Source organism: Mustelus asterias, chromosome 9 (assembly GCF_964213995.1).
Source record: "Mustelus asterias chromosome 9, sMusAst1.hap1.1, whole genome shotgun sequence".
NCBI lineage: Eukaryota > Metazoa > Chordata > Chondrichthyes > Carcharhiniformes > Triakidae > Mustelus > Mustelus asterias.
Window position 1 is genome coordinate 36,109,254 of NC_135809.1, and position 24,941 is coordinate 36,134,194.

At 44.9% G+C, this 24,941-nt stretch overlaps 1 protein-coding gene across 1 annotated transcript in view; it reads left to right on the plus strand.

Annotated features, from left to right (window-relative positions):
- LOC144499057 (sodium- and chloride-dependent GABA transporter 2-like) overlaps positions 1-24,941 on the plus strand; it is a 74,673-nt gene that overhangs the window by 9,298 nt on the left and 40,434 nt on the right. The window contains exons 4-8 of the mRNA XM_078221113.1: positions 919-942; positions 1,844-2,053; positions 8,975-9,109; positions 12,303-12,443; positions 18,066-18,153. Coding sequence (XP_078077239.1) covers positions 919-942; positions 1,844-2,053; positions 8,975-9,109; positions 12,303-12,443; positions 18,066-18,153 — 598 coding nt within the window. The remainder of the gene's footprint in view (positions 1-918; positions 943-1,843; positions 2,054-8,974; positions 9,110-12,302; positions 12,444-18,065; positions 18,154-24,941) is intronic.

A 24,941-nucleotide genomic window follows, 5' to 3' on the forward strand; every position in this document is an offset into this window, starting at 1 on the left:
TGTCTCCAGATAGGCAGTCGAGCAGCACAGCGTCTCCAGCTGAATTGATTCATCCACCCCGCCGTTGCCTAATGGGGTCAAAGGTCTGGGTGCCATATTTAAATGCCATCCAAGCATAAACCTTTCACTCTCTTTAGCCCAGTTCTCTTTTGGGGACTGACAAATCAATGGAAGAAGGCTGCACCCAGGTTTAGCTCTGACTCCCTCGAGGCTTCAGTAAGAGGAGTGCACTAACATTGGTATGTACTGTACCTGAGGCTCCAGGGAGCACACCAGCCTCACCTCTCCAGCCTGGAAGGAGATAGCAGAGTAGGTTAGCATGGCCTGCAACTGCCCCTGCTATCCATTGCAGGAAGAGGATAAATAATCTCATCCAAAATCCAGTCCACCAGGGTAAGTGAACCTTTAGATCACTAAGATTACACTCTAGTCATGGCACCATGCAGTCGAAGATCTACACTCTCCAGGGTTCTCACACTACAATAGGATACATATCAACACAGATTGCCTCATGGATACTTTCACATCACTATGACCTGACCTATCATGTTGCATAACTTCCATCCTCAACCTTTTCACCACATATATGGGAGGCAATGTTTCCTCTGTTCCATCCTTTTTCATGACATTTGTTCCTTTTGCCTTCATGCAGGCCAAGCCTGCCCACAGTAGGAGGAACAGATCCCAGACTGGAAAGGGACGGCCAACATCACAGATCTGTCCATATTTGAGGAGGATGCCACCAAACTGGCTGGTGAGGATAGGAATTATTCCTGTGGGGAAGGCGAGATTGGTTTCTCCCAGCAACCTAGTAGAGATGAGGCCTCCCTGAATTGATCATCTGCTGACATTCACGAGTGACGTGCAATCTGGTATTCTGCCTACTCATGAACTAAATCTGTCTTCTCTCTCTTTCAGGCACCAGCAAGACTAGGCAGAGGAGTACGACCAACATAAGGCCTAGCCCCCCTCCAGCCAACCTGAAACAAGGATGCTGAGGAGCCATCTGAAAAAGATTCATCACTGCTTTCACCCGCATTCTCCACCATCACAGAGGCACACATCTTTGTGGGTCATTGTTCTAGATTAGACTTGGAGTCCCTTTCTGGAGAACTCCATTGATACATCTCCACAGCAGTCAGGCAGCAACAAGTGGGGTGGAATCAATGGAAAATCCCATTGATATCAGTGGGACCAGAAGAGCTCGCCACTGGCCAATGGCATGCTGTCTCCCACTGCTGAGAAACACACCACAGGGAAGCCAGATCTTGCTCAGGATGTATGAGTCATGGGATCACCCAGGATAACTGGCACAAACATGCATTCTGTGCTTCTGATGATCACACACACACACAGCAAGTAACATATTTAATGAGCATTCATGACATGGCAAATAGGGTCGTCACCCTGGATCAGCAGAAAACCCAACCCACCAATCACCTACCATGAAAGTGATGAGCGAGAAATTCCAAATTGTTTTCCCAATCCGATTTCTGGCCACTGTCCAAATTTTCCAGCCCCACCCACCATGAAACCCACCATGGACTGGAGGAGAAGATTCCACCCCTTGTTTTTCCTTTTAGTCATCTATATTTGCTTTGCTGATTTATAATTGATTACTCCTTTTAAACTGTGTTTGAATGCTTTACTTATCCAGCTGAATTTGGCTGTCTCCTGTTTAATATGTGTTTTGGAACCTGACTTTGACCTGAGAAAATAACCGCTGGAGATGTCCATGGCACTGCTGTGTCATGCTGACACATTTGCTGCTGTGAATATTTTAATTACGAGGCACCTTGCCATATATTCCACCTCAAACCTTTCTTCTTCATCCACCCGGCAGAAGAATTTAAGAAAATGAACAGCGACACCGGGGTAGTGAAACAAAAAGGGGTTGCCTCATTCCAGAACTACCTCCGCGAAAGGAACAAGAAGCTGAAGGAGAGGGAAAGGTGGAGCAATAAGTTGGAATTTATCCTGTCGGTGGTTGGAGGAATAATTGGACTGGGGAATATTTGGAGATTCCCTTATCTCTGTTACAAGAATGGAGGAGGTAGGCTGTTAAAAGCAAGCAAATGGCTATTACGGCAAGGACAGTAAAACTGTAATTAAAGCCTTAGTAAAAGCACAAGTAGACTATCATATGCCATGTAGAGCTTCAACCAATATGAAGAATTTAGAATGGATAGAGAAGTGCACATTCACTGGGATACTGCCTCGTCATAAAATATCAATACACAGACTTGAGAAATTAGGTTGATTTTCATAAGAATGGAGGAGTAATTGTATTGGAAATAGGACAGAGTAGATAGAAACAGAACAGAACAGAAAATGTTGGAGAAACTCACCATCTGTGGAGATAGAATAGAGTCAACGTTTCGAGTCTGGATCATCCAGATTCGAAGTGCTGGCTCGATTCTCTCTCCACAGATGATGAGTTTCTCCAGCATTTTCTGTTTTTGTTTCAGATTCTTGCATCTGCAGTATTTTGCCTTTTAACAGAGCAGATAGAATTGGTGGACAAAGATATGAGATTAAATATAAGAGATGTCGGACTGAGCGGGGAGAAATCTTGGCAGACAGATGTCTCTGAGACTGGAATGGATCACTGGAGTTTGTGACTGAAGCAAAGCGCAAGTCAGCACATGAAAATAAGTTTCGATAGATGGTTGAAGGAAGTGGGCAATAAAATGTACGTAACTAATAGCTGACTGCTTCCAACTAACGAAGGTTGATTCACCAAAATAAAATCACTTCATGCCTGCCTGCTCTCCCCTACACCTGCAGAAAATCTCTTACTGTCAAATATCTCTTCCACATTCCTTCATGAGATGTCTATGTTTCCCCACCATTGTCCAATAGCTGAACAGGCCAAACACATACACAGAAATGACCTCAAAATTGTCCTGTGCACAGGTTAGGTATGGCACATTCTCCAAAAGAATTTCAATCATCCTTTCTTATGTCTTCCTCTTTGGCCGGTTAATTTAGTTGCCATGTCTTAGTCTATTATGATGTGGAGAATGCAGTAAGACATGGACAATATCCAAGTAACATTTGTGCCGCACAAGTGCCAGGCAATGACCATCTCCAACAAGAAAGAATCACCCCTTGGCATTCAATGACATTACCATCACTGAATGCATTACTGGGGGGGGGGCTACTATCGACTGGATTAACAACATAAATACTGTGGCTACAATAGCAGGTCAGAGTCGAGGAATTCATGAAGCGAGTAACTCACCTCCTGACTTCCCAAAGCCTATCCACCATCTACAAGACGCAAGTCAGGAGTGTGATGGAATACTCAAGAAGCTTGACACTTGCCAGGACAAAGCAGCCTGGTTGATTGGCATCCCTTCCACAAACATTCAATCCCTCCACCAAGGACACGTCGTGGGAGCAGCATGTACCATCCACAAGATGTATGGTGTAGGGTGTCAGTACAGATGTTAACTCCTAGAAGAACCTGCTACCTTCAGGTTGCTTGCAATGCCTGAAAATGGGGGAGCTGCAGACCTTGGACAAACACGAGAAGAGCAGGTCACTCTGAGATAAGAGTCATCTCGACCTTCACACCTGCAGGAAAAGCATCTCAGCTGCATATCACTAAACCTCCTTTCACCCAGGAAGCATTATTCCAGTGAGCTGCTTCCACAGTATTTATGTTGTTAATCCAGTCGATAGTAGCCCCCCCGCCCCCCCCAGTAATGCATTCAGTGATAGTAACGTCATTGAATGCCAAGGGGTGATTCTTTCTTGTTGGAGATGGTCATTGTCTGGCACTTGTGTGGCACAAATGTTACTTGGATATTGTCCATGTCTTACTGCATTTGGATATGGACTGCTTTAGTATCTGAGCAATTGTGAATAGTGCTGATCATTGTGCAATTATCAGCAAACATCCACACTTCCGGCCTTACGATAGAGAGAACATTAATGAAGCAGCTGAAGATGGTTGGGTCTAGGACATGACGGGTCAAATAGGCTCTTCCTGTGCTGTAACCATTCTGCAAGTCTGTGATTCTGTCCGTTTTTTCATGTTTCTTTGCTGGTTTGGTCTTTCATTTCTCTTATTTTCTTAACCTTGCATTTAGACAGCAGCTGTTCATTATCCTACCATGCACACCTCCTCTCGACAGAGCTTAACTTGTCCCATTCATTACCTTTGGCCTTGCATCATTGAGTCTTTTTTTATTTAATCTCTCCTTCCCTCCAACCTTTCCAGCGTCTCCCTTTTGTTCTTCTTCTCGCCCTCCCCACTTTAACTTACTCCAAAACTATTACATTTCTATCAGTTCTGATGGAAGGTCACAGATGTGAGACATTGGCCAGACTTTTTCGGCCATTCTTGCCAGTCAGATCTACTGGTCCGCCAATGGTAAACACCTGTTGCAACCTTCCCAGTGGAGGGAGTCCATACTACGGGAAATCCTGTAGACTATGGCGGGACCAGTCCAAAGATGTGCAGGCCCCACAAATACCTATCAGTAATTGACTTGATCTTGAGAGAAGCTGAGCACCCAACTTGGCATCTGGGAAAGGCTGCAATCACTTTGTTAGGCTTGAGGGAGACTCTGTGAACCTGTCCTGTCTTCACTCGGAATCTATTGGACCTTGATGGAGAGAAATTGTTTGCCTGGTTGGATCTTGGGGTTAGGCTATGAGTACCTGGTTAAGCCTTGGGTTAGACTGGTGAGAAGCAGGTTAGGCCCCAATCAGAGGATTCAGTCAACGTATATATTGCTATATCAATTCCAAAAGGGCCTACATCTTAGAGCAGAGAAATTAGTTAATTTTCAGGCATTTGATGAAATAGATTTTTTTTCCTGAAATTATTATTTTAGGAAGGGAAAACTTAATTTAAGGCATCTTACGCCAATCTAATTGAAATATTCAGTTAATTGTAAAGCACTGAAAATGTTTAACAATGTATGATTAGTGGACTATTCATTGAATGAGTGTCTGTTCATTACTGTGTAACAATGTGGAATTTATTCCTTCCCATTCACACTTTTGACCCTTTCCAACATAATCACCCTTTATGACGCTAGGCCTTTGCTGCACGTAGTTAATAGGAAGCTCAGAAAGGAATCGTTTAGTTATAAAGAACACTGTAACTTCACTATTTTAAATCGTGTCAGTTTGACATTAAATGTACTGCTTGAATGTCGATTGTGAGAGAGAAATCATAGCATCAGTTTTATTAATTTTACCATACTTGACAGGATCATTGGATCACAGATCAACCATAAGATGATATGCTGGCATTGTAGAATATGTTACGTCAGAATTATTTTTTGATTGTACTCTTGTTCTTAAAATGGAGAAATTTAAAGATTATTAGCGTGATTCTTTTCACTTGGGGCTGGATTTCACAGGGGTTGTGGGAGTAAACTCCACTGTCAAGAACTGCCAGCCTATCTGATTGTCCTGAAGCCCGAGCAGTGCCAACAGCACCAGAACTCCGAGGTTGATGCTGCCAGGACTGCAAAGAGCCATCAGGAAGAATATCATGGTGACTTGAGATGGTTAAGTCCTGGGCTTTTAGGGCAGTGAAGAATCAGAGAGGTTGGGGCAGGGGGAGAGCAGGGTGGGAGTAGGGTTTTCTGAGGGCAGACAGGGAGGAACCAAAGGGGGTTGATGACATTATGAGGGAGGGTGCCCCCACTGCACACAAGACAGCCTCTGATTGATGAGCCCACCCTTCCATCCTCCTTTTTCATGGAAGCCATTTCAGGAATGGTCTTTGTACACTGCCCACCTGCCATGCCCAACATTTTGTGGCAGTGGAAGTGGATCATGTCCCTTAATTGCCAATTAATTGGGCCTCAAATAGGCCCAAGGACGGGTGATCTAGTGGTTGACTCATCCACCCCCTGTACTGTAGGAAACAGGTCAAGGGTGGGCAAGAAGGTGATGGGCACCCAACAGATTTTACGTGTTGTGAAGACATACAAATATTTGTTTAATGCCTCTGTCATTTCAACATTCCCCATGATAATTTTTCCTTTCTCTGATTCTAATGAACCAATGGTAACTTTAGCTACTCTCTTACTTTTTGTATAGTTATAAACATGTCTTTCCTGCTGAGTTTTTGTTTGGCATGGAAGATATTTGTTAGGCATTTTGAATTGTTTCTTTAAATGTTTCCCACTGTTTATTTACAGCGGTATCTTTTAGATTATTTACCCTCTTTATCTTCACCAGTTCTCCCCTCGTACCGCTGTTATTGGCTTTGTTTAAGTTTAAGATTCTTAGTTGTGATTGGAAGATGTCACTTTCAAATTTAACTTCAAATTCATGGTGTTGTGATCACTATTTCCCAGTGGATCTTTTACTACAAGATTACTAATTAAATCTGCTTCATTGCACAATATTAGACCTAAGACAGCTGCATTTCTAGTAAGTTACAAAATGTATTGGTCCAAGAACTTATCACGAAAACATTCCCCAACTTCTCTTCTGGACCACTCATGCACATTTGATTGTTCCAGTCTATACAAAGATAAACGTCCCCACAATTATAACATTGCCATTGTTACAAGCTCCAATTATTTCCTGTTAATGCTCCATACAACAGTATAACTACTTCTTAGTTATCCACATTAAAATTCAACTGTATCGATGTCACGTAGCTGCTTTTATCCAACTTTTTAACTCCTGTTTGTGCTGTGTGTGGGGGAGCTGGACAACTACTTAATTTGGAGCTTGTTTTCATAACTCTGAAATCCAATATGATTCATTTCTTCTGTACATGTGTTGAAACATTAAACATGTGCAGAGTTAGTCACATCGGATTATAGGCTTAATTAATTCAGCTCAAAATCATCTTTGCTTTGCAAGTTCGCTGGTTGACAATTACGTTCATAAAAAATCAAAACTAATTGTTGAATTAGATGTGAATAGTTGTCAAAATGTTGACAGGAAACACCTTCAACTGGCTCAGTACAATTAACTATGACACTAACAATAGGGTAGAGTTTTTTTTAGAATCATAAAATCCCTACAGTGCAGAAGGAGGCCATTTGGCCCATTGAGTCTGCCCCAACAACATCCTGCCCAGGCCCTTTCCCCGTAACCCCACGTATTTACCCTGCTAATCCCCTTGACTAAGGGGGACTAAGGTTAATTTAGCATGGCCAATCAAATTAACCCACACATCTTTGGAATGTGGGAGGAAACAGGAGCACCCGGAAGAAACACACGCAGAGAATGTGCACATTCCACACAGACAGTGACTCGAGGCCAGAATTGAACCCGGGTCCCTGGCGCTGTGAGGCAGCAGTGCTAACCACTGTGCCATTGTGCTGCCTGCAAATTATTTTGCATTTTTTCTATCTAATCCAAAAGAACTGTCCTACAGTGTCTATTGATGATACTAACAGTATCTTGATGAGTACCAGTCATGAAAATATTAAGCAGTCGAGGTGAACTTTTCACAAAGTTAAGGAAATGGTAAATGATTTGCAGGATTGTAAATAATTCCCTTGAACAACACCCGGAGGCTGAAACTCATTAAAGCAGCCAAGTCCTGACACCAATTATCATATGGCATGATGACGTTACAAGTTACATGAATCTTTAATCTATTCTAGCCTGTCTCAGTCATTGTGATACAAGTAAAATTAGGATCAAAATTGATTTGTGGCATGTTTTTCGATTTTCTTACACTATGCATAATCAGAAATGTTATGTTGGATGTATATGTTGATGAATGACAGTACTATTAATACACAATTTATCCACATGTGCATCTTGCAAATATTGGAGTGTCTTACTAAGTAAATACATGCGATTCCTCTGTATGGCGAAGCAATGGCCTAGTAGTATTAACACAAAACTATTAATCCAGAAAGTCAGTGAATGTTCTGGGGATCTGGGTTCGAATCCCACCACAGCATTTGGTGGAATTTGAATTCAATACAAAATATTTGGAATTAAGAACCTATTGATGACCATGAAACCATTGTTGATTGTCAGAAAAACCCATCTGATTCACTAACATCCTTTAGGGAAGGAAACCTGCTGTCCTTACCTAGCCTGGCCTACACGTGACTCCAGAGCCACAGCAATGTGGTTGACTCTCAACTGCCCTCTGAAATGGCCAAGCAAGCCACTCAATTCAAGGGTGACTAGGGATGGGCAATAAATCCTGGCCAGTCAGCGATGCCCATGTCTTATTAATGAGTAGTAAAAAAGATATTTCTGGACATTACTCAATCGAAATTAAAGTACACCCATGCTCACCGCTAAAGTGGTCTGGCTTCTGACATTATTTTAAATAGAGCTTTTGCATTTATTTTTCAATTATTTCTTGGTTCTCTCTTCACAAGAAAACACAACTCAGGGCTAAAATCCTATGTCATTTTCTAAAACAGTGGCACTTACCAATATAATCACTCATATTTCACATGAGTTATTGCCAATTACTGCTTCCTAAAGAGGGTACTCCAATGCATGATAAGACAGATGGGTAGGTCTAATAAACTGGTTTGTTTCTCAAGCGGTAATTGACAGTTGAAAACATTCCCATGCCTTCTCCAGACTTCACTTCAGTTCAGGGACTTTCAAAGCTTTGGTTTTAGAAACTCAAGGTTCCTGTCCTTGCTGAGATGAAATTCCGCCAAACTGTAGCTTTTTCTGGGAGAAAACATTTTTCTAAACGGAATTATTAACTTGTAAGAATGCTGATATTCCAGAACAGTTAAAGCAACTCAGAAGTAAATGTCTCAAATAAATATACGGGATTTTCCAGGCCCCCACCCCTGAGACCGGAAATTTCCACCTGAGGTCAATGGACCTTTAAATGGACTGTCAGAGTTTCCGTTCTGCCTGCGACTATATGCCCATCAGGCAGGACTGGAAAACTTACCCTGCTGAAAAGAATTAAGACATTCAGGGCCAAAGTATATTTATGTCCACGCTGATAAAAATGTTTGGTTAATGCTTTTTACTGTCTGCTTCCATTCAGGTGCTTTCCTCATTCCATATATTTTATTCCTCTTTACTTGTGGAGTCCCAGTGTTTTTTCTTGAAATTGCCCTTGGACAGTATACGAGTCAAGGTGGAATCACAGCTTGGAGGAAGATGTGCCCCCTCTTTGAGGGTAAGTTGCTAAAGGAAGATTCAACATGATCTGAAGAAACTAGCACTGTATATTGGAAAGTTTTTAGTCAATGGAGAGAACTAGAGATAAAGAAACAGAGCTGGAAAACTATTAGATATAACTACATTTTAGAGTTACTTGGTTTGTTCTCCTTCTTAGATTGTCCATTATTTTAAGTTTTTAAGTTTATTTATTAGTGTCACAAGTAGGCTTACATTCATAGAATCATAGAAACCCTACAGTGCAGAAGGAGGCCATTCGGCCCATCGAGTCTGCACCGACCACAATCCCACCCAGGCCCTCCCCCACTGCAATGAAGTCATTGTGAAAATCCCCTAGTCGCCACACTCTGGTGCCTGTTCAGGTACACTGAGGGAGAACTTAGTACAGCCAATGCACCTAACCAGCATTGGTGCTGTGAGGCAGCAGTGCTAACCACTGTGCCACCATGCTCCCATCATTCAGTCCCAGCATCAAACCTCAGTGGTTGCTTATACTAAACAATGTTAGAACTAAGTTAACCATTAAGTTAACCAGTTAGAACTAAGTTAAACATTGTTAGTCCAAAGATGTGCGGGTTAGGTTGATTGGCCATGCTAAAATTGCGCCTTAGTGAACTGAGATGCGTAGGTTAGAGGGATTAGCGGGTGGATATGGGGGTAGGGCCTGGGTGGGATTGTGGTCGGTGCAGACTCAATGGGCCAGATGGCCTCTTTCTGCACTGTAGTGTTTCTATGATTCTGAGGAGAGTTAAACTGATGTAATGGTTATCTGAATTCAGACTGGTGGCATATCAAGAGACTGCAACAGGGAATGATATAACTTCATACTGTGCCATGATTGCTCCTACAGAACAATTTAGCAATCCTGCTACCATGAAGGTGCACCACTCTCTGGCCAGTGTGACTGGGTAGATGATTGCTTCCATGGGGTAAGAGGTTGATTCTGTGGGACAACCAGTGTTCTGTCTCACCATAACTGTTATCTTTTTGGATGTGGTTGGACCATGGCTGTGGTGTTTTTCCAACCACTAGTCTATAGCGAGCTTGATCTCAGATTCTAACTGGCTCTTCTGGTTGGAGGTCTGGCAGATTGCTTTGCTTGTGATGCTTGTCATAGTTTCACATCCAGATGGAAGGATAGATGTCCTCTCTCTCTCTCAGGTTGACAGCAAGCTCCAGCCATAACATGGATCATTTCTCTGCTTGGGCATTTTATGATAGCCAAATGTCCTTGATGCAATCGTAATATGTCGAGTCTCAGAAATCTTGGAAAGACCACTGTCTCGTCAACCACACTGAGGTGACCTCTCTGTTCATGTTGTTGTCTGAGATTGCGTGACATGTATGCTGGCCATCCATTGACACAGTGCTCTCTGACCTGAACAGCTGAGTTGTGGCTGGTAAAGTAGTGAGGGCCGATTCTCCCAAAAGAATTCTAAGTGTCGAAGTTGGTAAAACTGGAGTAAATCCCGCTGGTCTTTTCAGTGGGAGTTTCAGAATGAATCCCCCACACTGTGCACTGCAGAGTGCACTAGCGTGAATCATGCTGAAAATCTGTGGAGGGGGGGGGGGGGCTGCTATTAGCCCTGGAGAGGCCAGCAGTATAGCGCTGAGTGGGCCACAGCTCATGCACCAGTCTGTCAGTGAGGAGATTAGCGCATGCGTAGTAGTCCAACACTGCTGGCCTCCCGATCAGTGGCCAGCACAATCGCTGGCCAGCCCCACGGCCCTGCAATGCTGCCCCTCCAAACCACTCCCCCCACCCCCCAATCCCAGGACTGCTGGCCTTAATCTCCAGCCAGCCTCGACACCCCACTTCATACCCCCGATCCCCCGATTCCCCCACCCCCCTCTGCCCCGGCAGCCCCGATCACCTGACCTCCCGCACCACAGCCCAATGGCCTGCCCCGATTGCTGGCCTCCCTCCCTCTGTCACTGATCTCAATGCAGAGTGGCAGTGGGACCCCCCCACCCCCACTGATCTCCCACCCAAAGAGGCCCTGCCCCAATTAGGCCCCGCTCCACTCTGGACCTGCCCCCTTGGCACTGCCCGATGCCCGGTGTGCAGTGCCAAGATACCCCCTGGGCATTGCCACTTTTCCTCCTGGGCAGTGCCAGGGGGACAAGTGGGCACTGCCAGACTGGCAATGCCCAGGTGGCACCCCCCCCTTTACCCCCAACCACCTGGGGGGCCTTGATGGCCTCTTTTCACTCCAGCAGGGTCAGGCTGCCAGCTCCCCACTTGTGGGAGATGGATAGGAGGAGAGAGCTCCTGGTGTGGGAGGTGGATAGGAGGAGGGAGCTCCTGGAGTGGGATGTGGATAGGAGGAGAGAGCTCCTGGTGCAGGAGGTGGATAGGAGGAGGGAGCTCCTGGTGTAGGAGGTGGTTAGGAGGAGGGAGCTCCTGGAGTGGGAGGTGGATAGGAGGAGAGAGCTCCTGGTGTGGGAGGTGGATAGGAGGAGGGAGCTCCTGGTGTGGGAGGTGGATAGGAGGAGGGAGCTCCTGGTGTGGGAGGTGGATAGGAGGAGGGAGCTCCTGGTGTGGGAGGTGGATAGGAGGAGGGAGCTCCTGGAGTGGGAGGTGGATAGGAGGAGAGAGCTCCTGGTGCAGGAGGTGGATAGGAGGAGGGAGCTCCTGGTGTGGGAACCAGGAGCTCTCTCCTCCTATCCACCTCCCACACCAGGAACTCCCCCCTCCTATCCCCCTCCTATCCACCTCCTGCACCAGGAGCTGCTCCAGCCAGAAGACACCTCAACTTTAGGAAGCAAAGGCTAGATTTAAATGGTGCATTTTAGCTTTAAGTGCTATTATCCTTGCACCAACCGGAATCTCCTCCTGATATGTGGAGCACTGGGCAGAATGGCATTACTTTTTCAATTAGTCGGCAGCTCACGTTTGCCTATTCCAAATTTTACTGCTAAATATTGAGTAGTGCACACCCCACCTCCAATCTTTTTGAGTATTCTTCCCTTGCCCGCCTTTCCAACTATACATCTTGTCATCAGTATATTTAAGTACATGTAATTTCTTCCTTCCCCTTTATATAGAGAAGCGATAGCACATGGATGGTTATTCTTTTTATGTAATTAAAGTCTATTGCAGCAATGGTGACTGTTTCATTAAGTTGGAAGTTTGCATTATGATACCAAATTTACTTTCAGTGTGTTTACGTTGTCTCTTCTCTGTGCAGGTATAGGTCATGGTACAACACTCATCAATGTCTATCAGGTTACCTATTACATCATTATTCTGACCTGGTCTACTTTCTACTTCTTCAATTCTTTCTCTGCTGAACTGCCATGGGCTCACTGTGGACAAGAGTGGAACACAAGTAGGTCTTAGGGGATAATATTGCTCTGCTCTTGAATTTTTTTTTAGCATTCATTCTCGGCATGTGGGAATTGATTGCCCATTCCTATTTGCCCTGAGAACCACTGCACTCAGTGTCTGCATTTTGTAAAGAGTGAATACTGGGGAGCAAATAAGAATCCACCTTGTTTTTTGTTTTGACTGGAGTCACATTTGTTAAGACCAAGGTTGGAATTTTCCGTCCTCTCACACTCTACTGTAGCACTGTGATGTGCGACAATCAAGCACGAGGTACAAGGCTTCAGCGATTGAAGGCTTTTATTGACAAACAATGGAACTATCTAAACACGAGTACACCATTCCAGACTGGAGGGGTCCCGCCTGAGCAGAGGGTCTTATACCTCTCCCAGGAGGCGGGGCCCGACCAGGATGTGCCATAACAGCATCCACCACAGGTATATTAATCCCACAGTGTAAACACCCTAGCCCAACAACAACATTATAACAACCCCACAGTGGCAACACCCTAACCCAACAGCAGCATTGGAATAACCCCACAGTGGTAACCAACGATGGTTCACCACACACTGCTGCCTCACAGCGCCAGGGACCAGGTTCAATTCTGGCTTTGGGTCACTGTCTGTGTGGAGTTTGCACATTCTCCCCGTGTCTGCATGGGTTTCCTCCGGGTGCTCCGGTTTCCTCCCACAGTCCAAAGATGTTCAGGTTAGGTGGATTGACCATGCTAAATTGCCCCTTAATGTGCAAAGATATATTGGTTAGGTGGATTAGCTATGGTAAATGTGTAGGGTTACGGGGATACGGCGGATGGGAGGGCCTGGGTGGGATGTTCTGTTGGAGCTGCAAGGACGGAGAATTTGATGATCAGCCAAATCTCCGTTCACTGCTGCAGCATCATAGAATCCTGCTGGTGTGAAGGTCCAGAAAATTCCAGCCCAGGTAAGGACAGGAGGTTTCCTTCCCTAAAAGGTTTTGGTGAACTAGCTGGGTTTTTATGGCAATCCAACAATCACATGGTTAATTTTACTAATATCAGCATTAAAAACCGTTGGATTAATCCAGTGCAGAAAGAGGTCATTTGGCCCATCAAGTCTCCACTGACTCTCTGAAAGAGCACCCCAGCCGGGCCCTCCCATCCACTAACCTCATGCAGTTACCATGGCTATTCCACCTAACTTACACACCTTGGGACACTAAGGTTAGCATGGCCAATCCACCTAACCCGCACATCTTTGGACTGTGGGAGGAAACCGGAGCACCCGGAGGAAACCCACGCAGACACGGGGAGAATGTGCAGACTCCACACAGACAGTGACCCAAGGCTGGAATTGAACCCGGGTGCCTGGCGCTGTGAGGCAGCAGTGCCAACCACTATGCCACCCTATTCCATATTTTGTATTAAATTGAAATAAAATTTGCAAAGTGTCAAGATCAGATTTAAACTGGTGTTCTCTAGTTTATTATACTGGTTCTAAAGCATTTAAATTTAATCTTATAGTTATGATCCCTCATTCCAGACACCACATGACCAAAGCCTTGGAAGAGAGGCATGAGTATTGGTGTTTGTGTCTTACTTAACTGTAGTAATGGAGCATGCAACCCACCAGAATCTGATAACTTCTTCAGGCTGATATTCTAGAATCCTTGAGGTCATGGAGCTTCTGCTTCAGAAAGTTGATGGCTTGTTCAGTCAGAGCTCTGGTAGAAATTTTCCTCAGTGACTGGGCTCTGGTTCCAAGCAAGAGTTATGACTCAGGTGGTAAGGTACTTAAATTGCCAGCCTGATACCAGATGATTTGAGTGGAGGAGGACTGGTGAAGGACAAACGATTCACAATTATTGTTCTGAAGATAGACCCAGTATTTTAATGATATATTCACTGTGGTGAATTGCATGCAAGCGGTGGGCAATAGCTCAGGATTGACCTTAACCTCTATAAATTGACTGTGATTGTTGTGACAAGAGGGATATATTGCAATATGTAACTCTGTGAATAAATGTGTCAAGATTGGCTCCAGATCGATCTTTCACCAACTGGCTTTCTGGGATGGAAGATGCTTGAGGAGAATAGATGCCTAGAGGTGAACGTTGCAAATGAAGGAAAACAATTCAGACAGTAAACTTAAATCCTGGTCAGCATTGTAAGGAATGGCAGAAAGCAAATGGAAATTGCTGGGGTGGGGGATGATTATCCTCTGATGTTTTTGAAGTCGGAATCATTTGACACGTGGAAGAATGAATGAAGCGGATGCAGGGAGGCAGGTCCTCTCTACCAAAGTGGAAACAAGATATGACCTTAGCATTGTCACTTCCTGCCAGCAATATAATGAGAAGTAAAATATCTTGTGAGATGGATGCCCATCGCTTGGCGAAGGTTTGGATCTTCCATTGGAGTTCATGGATGAAACAAGAAAGATGATTGGTTAAATGTCTGTAAGGCATGGTCAGGATTTGTTGATTTTGTAAAATATATGGTCAATTCCTGGAATAAGATAAGCAAAGCTGTCCCAGTACAGTTACAACACTGGCATCTACCCAGCAATGTGAAAAAGTGCCCAGGTATCCCGGAGTCAGGATGATGAATTCTATCACGACATAAAGAACAATAAAGAAGTTGGATGAGTTGTTCACAATGTTTGGAAGGCCCATGCAACCAATCAGCGATAATGGGATGCAATTCACATCCCAGGAATTTGTGGATCACCTTAAGAACAATGATATACAATACTGTAGGACTGCCCACATATCATCCATCCACAAACGGATTGGCAGAGAGGCTAGTACAGTCATTGAAACATGCCATCAAAGCATCAAAAGGTGAGGTTCACAATCCAACTTTCTCATGTCCTATGACTCATGCCACCACACAAAATTCATTGGTGAATGTTATTCCTGAGAAGGAAACTGAGAACTAAGTTCTACCTACTCAGGCAGCACAGTGGTTAGCACTGCTGCCTCACAATGCCAGGGACCTGGGTTCGATTCCAGTCTTGGGTGACTGACTGTGTGGAGCTTGCACATTCTCCCCATGTCTGTGTGGGTTTCCTCTGGGTGCTCCGGTTTCCTCTCACATTCCATAGATGTGCACATTAAGTGAATTGGCGATGCCAAATTGCCCCTTAATGTCCAAAGATGCATAGGTTAAGGGCATTAGTGGGGTTACAGTGATAGGGTGTGGGGTGGGCTTGAGTAAGATGTTCTTTCCCAGAGTCAGTGCAGACTCTATGGGCCGAATCACCTTCCTCTGCACTTCAGGGATTCTATAATACCACCTGACACCAGTTCAAAAGTGGAACAACGGCAACAAGCACAAGTTACTCACTGTGAACAAACATCAAAACTGAGGAGTTTTATACAAGAAGAAAGTGTTTTAGCGAGAACCACCCTGTAAGTGAGAAGTGGGCACCTGCAAACAGTCTAGCTAAGACAGGCCTGAATTCTTATACAGTGCAACTTGATGATGAGAGAATATGGCGGAGACACTGGGATCAAATCTTCACTTCAAGAAGTGAATTAATGGAGACAGATCAGAAAGATACCTAAGATTGTGAAATTCCTGAACCAAGCATTACTACAAAACCAAGTTCAGATTCTACTCCAATAGAACAACGAACCTCTCTGGCAGCTGACAACGAAGTAATTTCACAAGATGAAGTACCTGGTACTTGTGCGGAACAGGCTACTGAGTTTGTCAAAGATCAGACTTTAGAATATTGTGGGCAAATGTTTCCCCCCCTGCCCACCACAGGAATCAAAGCAGGCGGGAGGCGGACCATGCAAAGGTCCGTTGACCTCAGGCGGGATTTTCCAGTCTTGGGGCAAGTGCAGCCGGAAAATCCAGCCCCGTATCTTACCAAAACCAAATCAACGTCCGCCAAAAAGACTCTTGTATTAATTGTATGTATGTAAATAATAATACTTGATAATGTAACTGATGTTCATAGTGGATAATCGTTAAGGTTTAAACATTTGCTGTTGGAACAAAGAAAATTACAGCACAAGAACAGGCCCTTCAGCCCTCCAAGCCTGCACCGACCATGCTGCCTGACTTAACTAAAACCCCCTACCCTTCCGGGGACCGTATCCCTCGATTCCCATCCTATTCATGTATTTGTCCAGACGCCCCTTAAAACTCACTACCGTATCTGCTTCCATTACCTCCCCTGGCAGCAAGTTCCAGGCACCTACCACCCTCTGTGTAAAAAAACTTGCCTCGTACATCTCCTTTAAATATTGCCCCTAGCACCTTAAACCTATGACCCCTGGTGATTGACTCTACCACCCTGGGAAAAAGCTTCTGACTATCCATTCTGCCCATGCTCCTCATAATCTTGTAGACTTCTATCAGGTCTCCCCTCAACCTCCGTCACTCCAGTGAGAACAAACCAAGTTTCTCCAACCTCTCCTCATAGCTAATGCCCTCCATACCAGGCAACATCCTGGTAAATCTTTTCTGTACCCTCTCCAAAGCCTCGACATCTTTCTGGTGGTGTGGCGACTAGAATTGAACACTATATTCCTGTGTTGTACTACTGAAGTAAAGGGGGAGGGATGTCATGTATTGAAAGGCAATACATCTCTGTATGATTAGTCACATGAGATACTGTGATGTCACCAGAGGCATTTGTGGGTTTTATCTCTCTTCCATGTTGGACTTCAATGTGGCAACTGCTCTTAAATAAATCTGCATTGTGTTGGTGCAAAACCCACAATGCGGGACCTTATCATCTTTTGTTTTATTAGTACTAGCTAATAAGCTAGTACTAATAAAGTCAAAACATTGAATATATAACAAAACTTAAACTATTGTCAAATCCTGCAATGTTTCATTGGTATCATAAAGCAAAATTTTTGGGTATCTTCATGGTACAAGTAGATGACTTCTTATGGGGTTGTCCTGCAGAACTTGAGAACTGTGTTTTTTTGGAATAGTTTTAGAATAGAATTTAAAGTTCAGGCCCAGGGCATTGTATTTATGGCTTTATGGGTTTAGATATTAAGCAGAGTAGGTTTGAAATTACTTCAAATCAACTTGGAGACTGTTTCTCCCAACCAAATTAATTGTAAAAAAAATGGTTAACCTAAAAGCGAGAGAGTGAACAATTGTGAAATTTGATTGGTCAGTTAAAGTGGTCATGCACTCAGACTAGACCAGCTTTTAGTGCATTACAAGGAAATACCCTAAAGTAGAGAATATTTTAAGGGCAAATAAAAGGCTAAAAAATATCTGGAGAAATGTGCACTTAAGTCCCAGTCCTTAGATGACCCAAAGAACAAGGAGCATTTTAGTGATGCTTCACATGCTCAATCTTCCTGAAGGCTATTCTAGTGCAGCTGGTTCCATCATACTGACCGGCAAGACCAGCTCTCAAAAAGACTACTGATTGCACTAATGCTGTGCAAAAGGCTGCACGTGAGAACAGCTCTATTCAGTGAATCAGCTTCAAAGATCCTGCAGAGAAGTGTTGCTATTTCTGGTGCAGACAGCCATACTCCAATGAAGCCCAGTGCCAGAGGAGCCTGATTTTCTAATCTTTAGAAGTTAGTAGCCATTTTGTTGCATTGATATTCCGAGAAGATTTTATCAACGCCTAACTGTATGCTCCACCTTATGGATTTACAGATAACTGCATGGAATTTACAAAGAACTCCTCAGCTAACAATTGGACAAAAGGAGAAAATGCCACAATGCCTGTAACTGAGTTTTGGGAGTAAGTAAAACTCAATTGCTACTGCCAATGAAATGCCAGTGCATCTGTCAATTAAAACTAAGCTGGCTTGTCTTCTAGAAAGGATGGAAATTATTATGTTGGGGTGCTCTTCCTTATGCATAGTGGCACAGTTGTTAACACTGCTGCCCCACAGTGCCAGGGACCCAGGTTCAATTCCAGCCTTGGCTGGAGTTTGCACATTTTGCTAATGTTGCCCCTTAGTTTCAGCGGATTGGAAGGGTAAATATGTGGGGTTACAGGGAGAGGGCCTGGGTAGGATTGTTCTCGATGTGGGTTCGATGGGCTGAATGGCCTCCTTCTGCACTGAACAAAGAAAATTACAGCACAGGAACAGGCCCTTCAGCCCTCCAAGCCTGCACCGACCATGCTGCCCGACTTAACTAAAACCCCCCACCCTTCCGGGGACCATATCCCTCTATTCCCATCCTATTCATGTACTTGTCAAGACGCCCTTAGAAGTCACTACCGTATCCGCTTCCACTACCTCCCCCGGCAACGCGTTCCAGGCACCCACCACTCTCTTTGTAAAAAATCTGCCTCATACATCTCCTTTAAACCTTGCCCCTCGCACCTTAAACCTATGCCCCCTAGTAATTGACTCTTGCATCCTGGGAAAATGCTTCTGACTATCCACTCTGTCCATGCCTCTCATAATCTTGTCGACTTCTATCAGGTCTCCCCTCAACCTCCGTCGCTCCAGTGAGAACAAATCAAGTTTCTCCAACTTCTCCTCATAGCTAATTCCCTCCATACCAGGCAACATCCTGGTAAATCTTTTCTGTACCCTCTCCAAAGCCTCCACATCCTTCTGGTAGTGTGGCGACCAGAATTGAACATATATTCCAAGTGCGGCCTAATGAAGGTTCTTTAAAGCTGCAACATGACTTACCAATTTTTAAACTTAATACCACGGCCGACGAAGGCAAGCATGCTGTACGCTTTCTTGACTACCTTCTCCACCTGCATTGCCACTTTCAGTGACCTGTGTACCTGTACACCCAGATCCCTTTGCCTATCAATACTCTTAAGGGTTCTGCCATTGACTGTATATTTCCTATCTGTATTAGACCTTCCAAAATGCATTACCTCACATTTGTCCAGATTAAACTCCATCTGCCGTCTCTCTGCCCAAGACTCCAACTGATCTATATCTTGCTGTATCCTCTGATGGTCCTCATCACTATCTGCAAATCCACCAATCTTTGTGTCGTCCGCAAACTTAATAATCAAACCAGTTACATTTTCCTCCAAATCATTTATATATATATTACAAACAGCAAAGATCCCAGCACTGATCCCTGAGGAACACCACTTGTCACAGCCCTCCATTCAGAAACACAGCCTTCCACTGCTACCCTCTGTCTTCTTTGACCGAGCCAGTTTTGTATCCACCTTACCAGCTCACCTCTGATCCCACGCGACTTCACCTTCTGCACCAGTCTGCCATGAGGGACCTCTGTAACTGAATTTTACGATTCTATGATAAAGGCCAGGAATGACAAAACTGCAGTAAATTCAGTGGCCCTGAAATGATACCGGAAGAAGTTTAAAGTTTATTTATTAGTGTCACAAATAGGCTTACATTAACACTGCAATGAAGTTACTGTGAAAATCCCCTAGTCACCACACTTCGCGCCTGTTCGAGTACACTGAGGGAAAATTTAGCATGGCCAATGTACCTAACCAGCATGTCTTTCGGACTGTGGGAGGAAACTGGAGCACCTGGAGGAAACCCACACAGATACGGGGAGAATGTTCAAACTCTACACAGACAGTGACCCAAGCCCGGGAATCGAACCTGGGTCCCTGGTGCTGTGAGGCAGCAGTGCCAACCACTGTGCCGCCCTGTATATGTTCACCTGAAATTCCTTTCTCCACTATTGATTTCAGAACAATTTCAAAGCCAATATTGAACATTCCTGATTTTTATCAAATGGCCGCTGAGAATGAAAAAAATACAAATGATCTTCCAATGTGAATAGGAATTGGATTTAAAATGATCACCTAATCCTCCAGTTAGCATTTGACACCTCCTACCTCCCACTCCCCAGTCTCTTGGCATTTCAGAGGAAAGAGAGTAAGGCTATTTCTGTAGATCTATCAGCAGTAAAAATGTGTCCATTCTGTTTCAGAATGGTCATGAATTCTTCTTTTTCTTGGTTTTCTTTACTTCATTTTTAACTTTGCATCTTTAATACTTTTGCTCACAAGGCGATGAGCTATGTCACTTGTCTTTGTCACAACGATTGGTTGCAAGTACACCTACAATTTCTCAACAAGGGATAATTGCAAGAAATGGAGAGCATCTCCACATATTCGGCCGTTATCTGGCAGTGGTTCCACTTTGACGTCGCTGCGTGTCACTGTATAGTGCAATCAGAGGAAGACCTCAACTTAGAGAAAGCAATACAGCTGGTGAGACAGACCGAGGTCCAGAAACAGACCAGGGCAACACTGAGGGGTCTGGGTGGAATTCTCCCAAAAAAACAACTAAGTGTCATAACGGCAAGAATAATGGGATGATCCATGCCAGTCTCTCAGGCATGCAATCCTCCCACATTTAGTCAATTTTGCAGAGTTAGGAGTTTCAGCTCGTCATGGGAAGGCGGGTCTAAACACGCCGGAGACACCGTATTCAGAGCGCTCAAGCCCACAGTGCACTGGGAGACCCCCTCCCTCCTCCCATAGACATCAGGAACCCTCCCTCTCCTTGGTGACATGCTCTCCATCAGCTCCCCGACGCGGGCACTGGGGCATCGGGGTCCTCTCAATGGATCCCCCTGCCTGACACGCAACATGATCCCCCTTGCATCGCCACTTATTATAGCCCCCCCACATAGCCCTCTCATCAGAGCCTCCACTCATGCCCCACCCCCATAGTTCTGCCCCTGGCAGACTAACAATGCCCAACTGGCACAGCCATGGCATCTGGTGGCCAATGCCAGGGTGTCCGATGGACATTGTCGAGGGTCAAGTGGGCACTGCCCAATGGGCACTGCCTGACCATGCCCCTGACTACCCCAAGGGCTTCAATAGCCTCTGAGCTCCCAGGCATGGCCATCACAACACGTGTCCGCTAGTGGAGACCAGTATGATTCTCGCCGTTCTGGAAGGCCAGACATTCCTGTGCACTGGGAGTCAAATTGGCTTGTACATATTTAAATGCTACTTTAAATATGCTAATCAACCTCATGCCCTTTCTGGGCATGATCCGGTTTGCGCCATTAGAAAGGCGCAGCCAATTTTTAGGCCTGCACGCAATTCTCCGGGGTTGGCGCAATCTGCGCCGGGGTGGCGAGGTCAGAGAATTGGCTCTGAAGAAAAGATCGGGGCCCAGGCATCCTCCAGTGACTGTATAGTTCCTAAAGCCCAGGAATGGAAAAAAAGCATCAGAAAAGAAGGTACAATTTGGAGGAAAGTATAAGACACCATCAAACTCTGCCAGTGCTGTGACATCAGAAAGACACATCGGTGCAAGCCATGCCTTGCAAACATTGCAGAAAGCTTTTTCTATTGGCCACTTAGGGAAGATATGTTGAATACACCTCTGGCTTCCCTGTTTTCAAAGAAAAAGTCTTCATGCGTGGAAGAATTTTTGCCAGAAGAGAAAGAAAAATGTTTCCTGAGTGAGACTAATGACCCTAACTATGCATTTCAGAATGTAGATGTCTTATCAACTTTAGACACTAGAGCAAGTGGAAGGGTTTTATTGGATAATGAACCGTGGATACCAAGTTATGCCTGCAGCCAATAGAAACCTAGCTACGCTGTCCCCGAGGAATTGAAAAAAAGAGTCCAGGGGAAGTTAAAGGCAACACTCCAATCCAAGGAAAAGCAGATACTGTAAATAGTGGATGTTCTATAGAATCAGGAATTCTCTCTTTATATAAGCCCCAATCTTATCAAGGAAGCAAAATAAATCAATCAGCAATAATACAGGTGTGATTTCAGAAAAGACTTCCCAAAACTATTTGCAGATCCAAGATGACTTACGATCCAATGTAGCATTACTTTGTAAAGGGTTGCCAAACCTGTGTGTTTATTCACATTTAAGAAGTTATGGCATCCACTAATGAACAGGTCTAACTACAGCTGGAAGAGATAACTAGGATTAGAATCTCCTGTCACTAAGCCCAGAGAGTGGTGCTCTGGAATGGCCCCGGTTCCTAAACCTAGTGGGTACCTTCTCATTTGTGTAGACTTAACCAGGCTATGGCAACGGAAATTTATCCAGTGTCCTCGACAGCTTGGCTAGCTGTCCAAATTAGCATGTTCACAAAATTGAACACCAAGAGTGACTCTTAGCAGGTGCTTTAGATAAAATATGAAAATGACTAATGACCCTCATTACTGTCTTTGAGAGATTTAGCTTTCATTCTTTACCATTTGGTCTAATGTCAGGACCAGAAATTTCCCAAATAACCATGTCTAACGTTCTCCAGGGCCTCGAAGGAGAAAGATGTCACATGGGTGACATCTTGGTGAATCCACTGAAAAAAACATGGCCTGAGGGTTGAAGTGGCCAGGGCCATGGAAAGAGGGCCTGGCATTTAGGGTGCAATCGTCCCAAAATTTGTCAGAGAGTCAGGTTAAAACTGAAAACACCGTATAACTTTCCTACTGCACGGCCGAGTTTTCTCTCCAGATTTTGTTAGCACTCAGTGCACAGAGAATCTGGGGGTGTGGGTTGCACTGTCACTCCAGTGGGGGTGTCTGGATGGAGCTAGCAAGGCTGGTTCCACAAGGCCCTTTAAAGTGTGCTGAAAATAAACCACCCCACACCCCATGAACACGGAGGGCCCCTACTCCTTCAAGAATTGGGATGACCCCTCCACCCTCCATGAATGTATCAGGGTACCCCACAACACAGGCATTGGGGTGGTCCCCCCACCCACAGCAATTAGGGCACTCCCCCACCACAGACATCGGGAGGTGGGGGGGCATTCCCCTCTTAAGACCATAAGACCATAAGACCTCTTATGTGAGGAATAAAAGAATGACCAGGGTGAGGTTAGGGCCGGTCAAGGACAGTGGTGGGAACTTGTGTATGGAATCAGTAGAGATAGGCGAGGTGATGAATGAATACTTTTCTTCAGTGTTCACCAAGGAGAGGGGCCATGTTTTTCAGGAAGAGAAGGTGTTACAGGCTAATAGGCTGGAGGAAATAGATGTTCGGAGGGAGGATGTATTGGCAGTTTTGAATAAACTGAAGGTCGATAAGTCCCCTGGGCCTGATGAAATGTATCCTAGGATTCTTTGGGAGGCGAGGGATGAGATTGCAGAGCCTTTGGCTTTGATCTTTGGGTCCTCGCTGTCCACGGGGATGGTGCCAGAGGACTGGAGAGTGGCAAATGTTGTTCCTCTGTTTAAGAAAGGGAATAGAAATGACCCTGGTAATTATAGACCGGTTAGTCTGACTTCGGTGGTTGGTAAATTGATGGAAAAGGTCCTTAGGGATGGGATTTACGACCATTTAGAAAGATGCGGATTAATCCGGGATAGTCAGCACGGATTTGTGAAGGGCAAATCGTGCCTCACAAATTTGATAGAATTTTTTGAGGAGGTAACTAGGTGTGTTGATGAAGGTAGGGCGGTTGATGTCATATACATGGATTTTAGTAAGGCGTTTGATAAGGTCCCCCATGGTCGGCTTATGATGAAAGTAAGGAGGTGTGGGATAGAGGGAAAGTTGGCCGATTGGATAGGTAACTGGCTGTCTGATCGAAGACAGAGGGTGGTGGTGGATGGAAAATTTTCGGACTGGAGGCAGGTTGCTAGCGGAGTGCCGCAGGGATCGGTGCTTGGTCCTCTGCTCTTTGTGATTTTTATTAATGACTTAGAGGAGGGGGCTGAAGGGTGGATCAGTAAATTTGCTGATGACACCAAGATTGGTGGAGTAGTGGATGAGGTGGAGGGGTGTTGTAGGCTGCAAAGAGACATAGATAGGATGCAAAGCTGGGCTGAAAAATGGCAAATGGAGTTTAACCCTGATAAATGTGAGGTGATTCATTTTGGTAGGACTAATTTAAATGTGGATTACAGGGTCAAAGGTAGGGTTCTGAAGACTGTGGAGGAACAGAGAGATCTTGGGGTCCATATCCACAGATCTCTAAAGGTTGCCACTCAAGTGGATAGAGCTGTGAAGAAGGCATATAGTGTGTTAGCTTTTATTAACAGGGGGTTGGAGTTTAAGAGCCGTGGGGTTATGCTGCAACTGTACAGGACCTTGGTGAGACCGCATTTGGAATATTGCGTGCAGTTCTGGTCACCTCACTATAAGAAGGATGTGGAAGCGCTGGAAAGAGTGCAGAGGAGATTTACCAGGATGCTGCCTGGTTTGGAGTGTCGGTCTTATGAGGAAAGGTTGAGGGAGCTGGGGCTGTTCTCTCTGGAGCGGAGGAGATTGAGGGGAGACTTAATAGAGGTTTATAAAATGATGAAGGGGATAGATCGAGTGAACGTTCAAAGACTATTTCCTCGGGTGGATGGAGCTATTACGAGGGGGCATAACTATAGGGTTCATGGTGGGAGATATAGGAAGGATATCAGAGGTAGGTTCTTCACGCAGAGAGTGGTTGGGGTGTGGAATGGACTGCCTGCAGTGATAGTGGAGTCAGACACTTTAGGAACATTTAAGCGGTTATTGGATAGGCACATGGAGCACACCAGGATGGTAGGGAGTGGGATAGCTTGATCTTGGTTTCAGATGAAGGTCGGCACAACATCGTGGGCCGAAGGGCCTGTTCTGTGCTGTACTGTTCTATGTT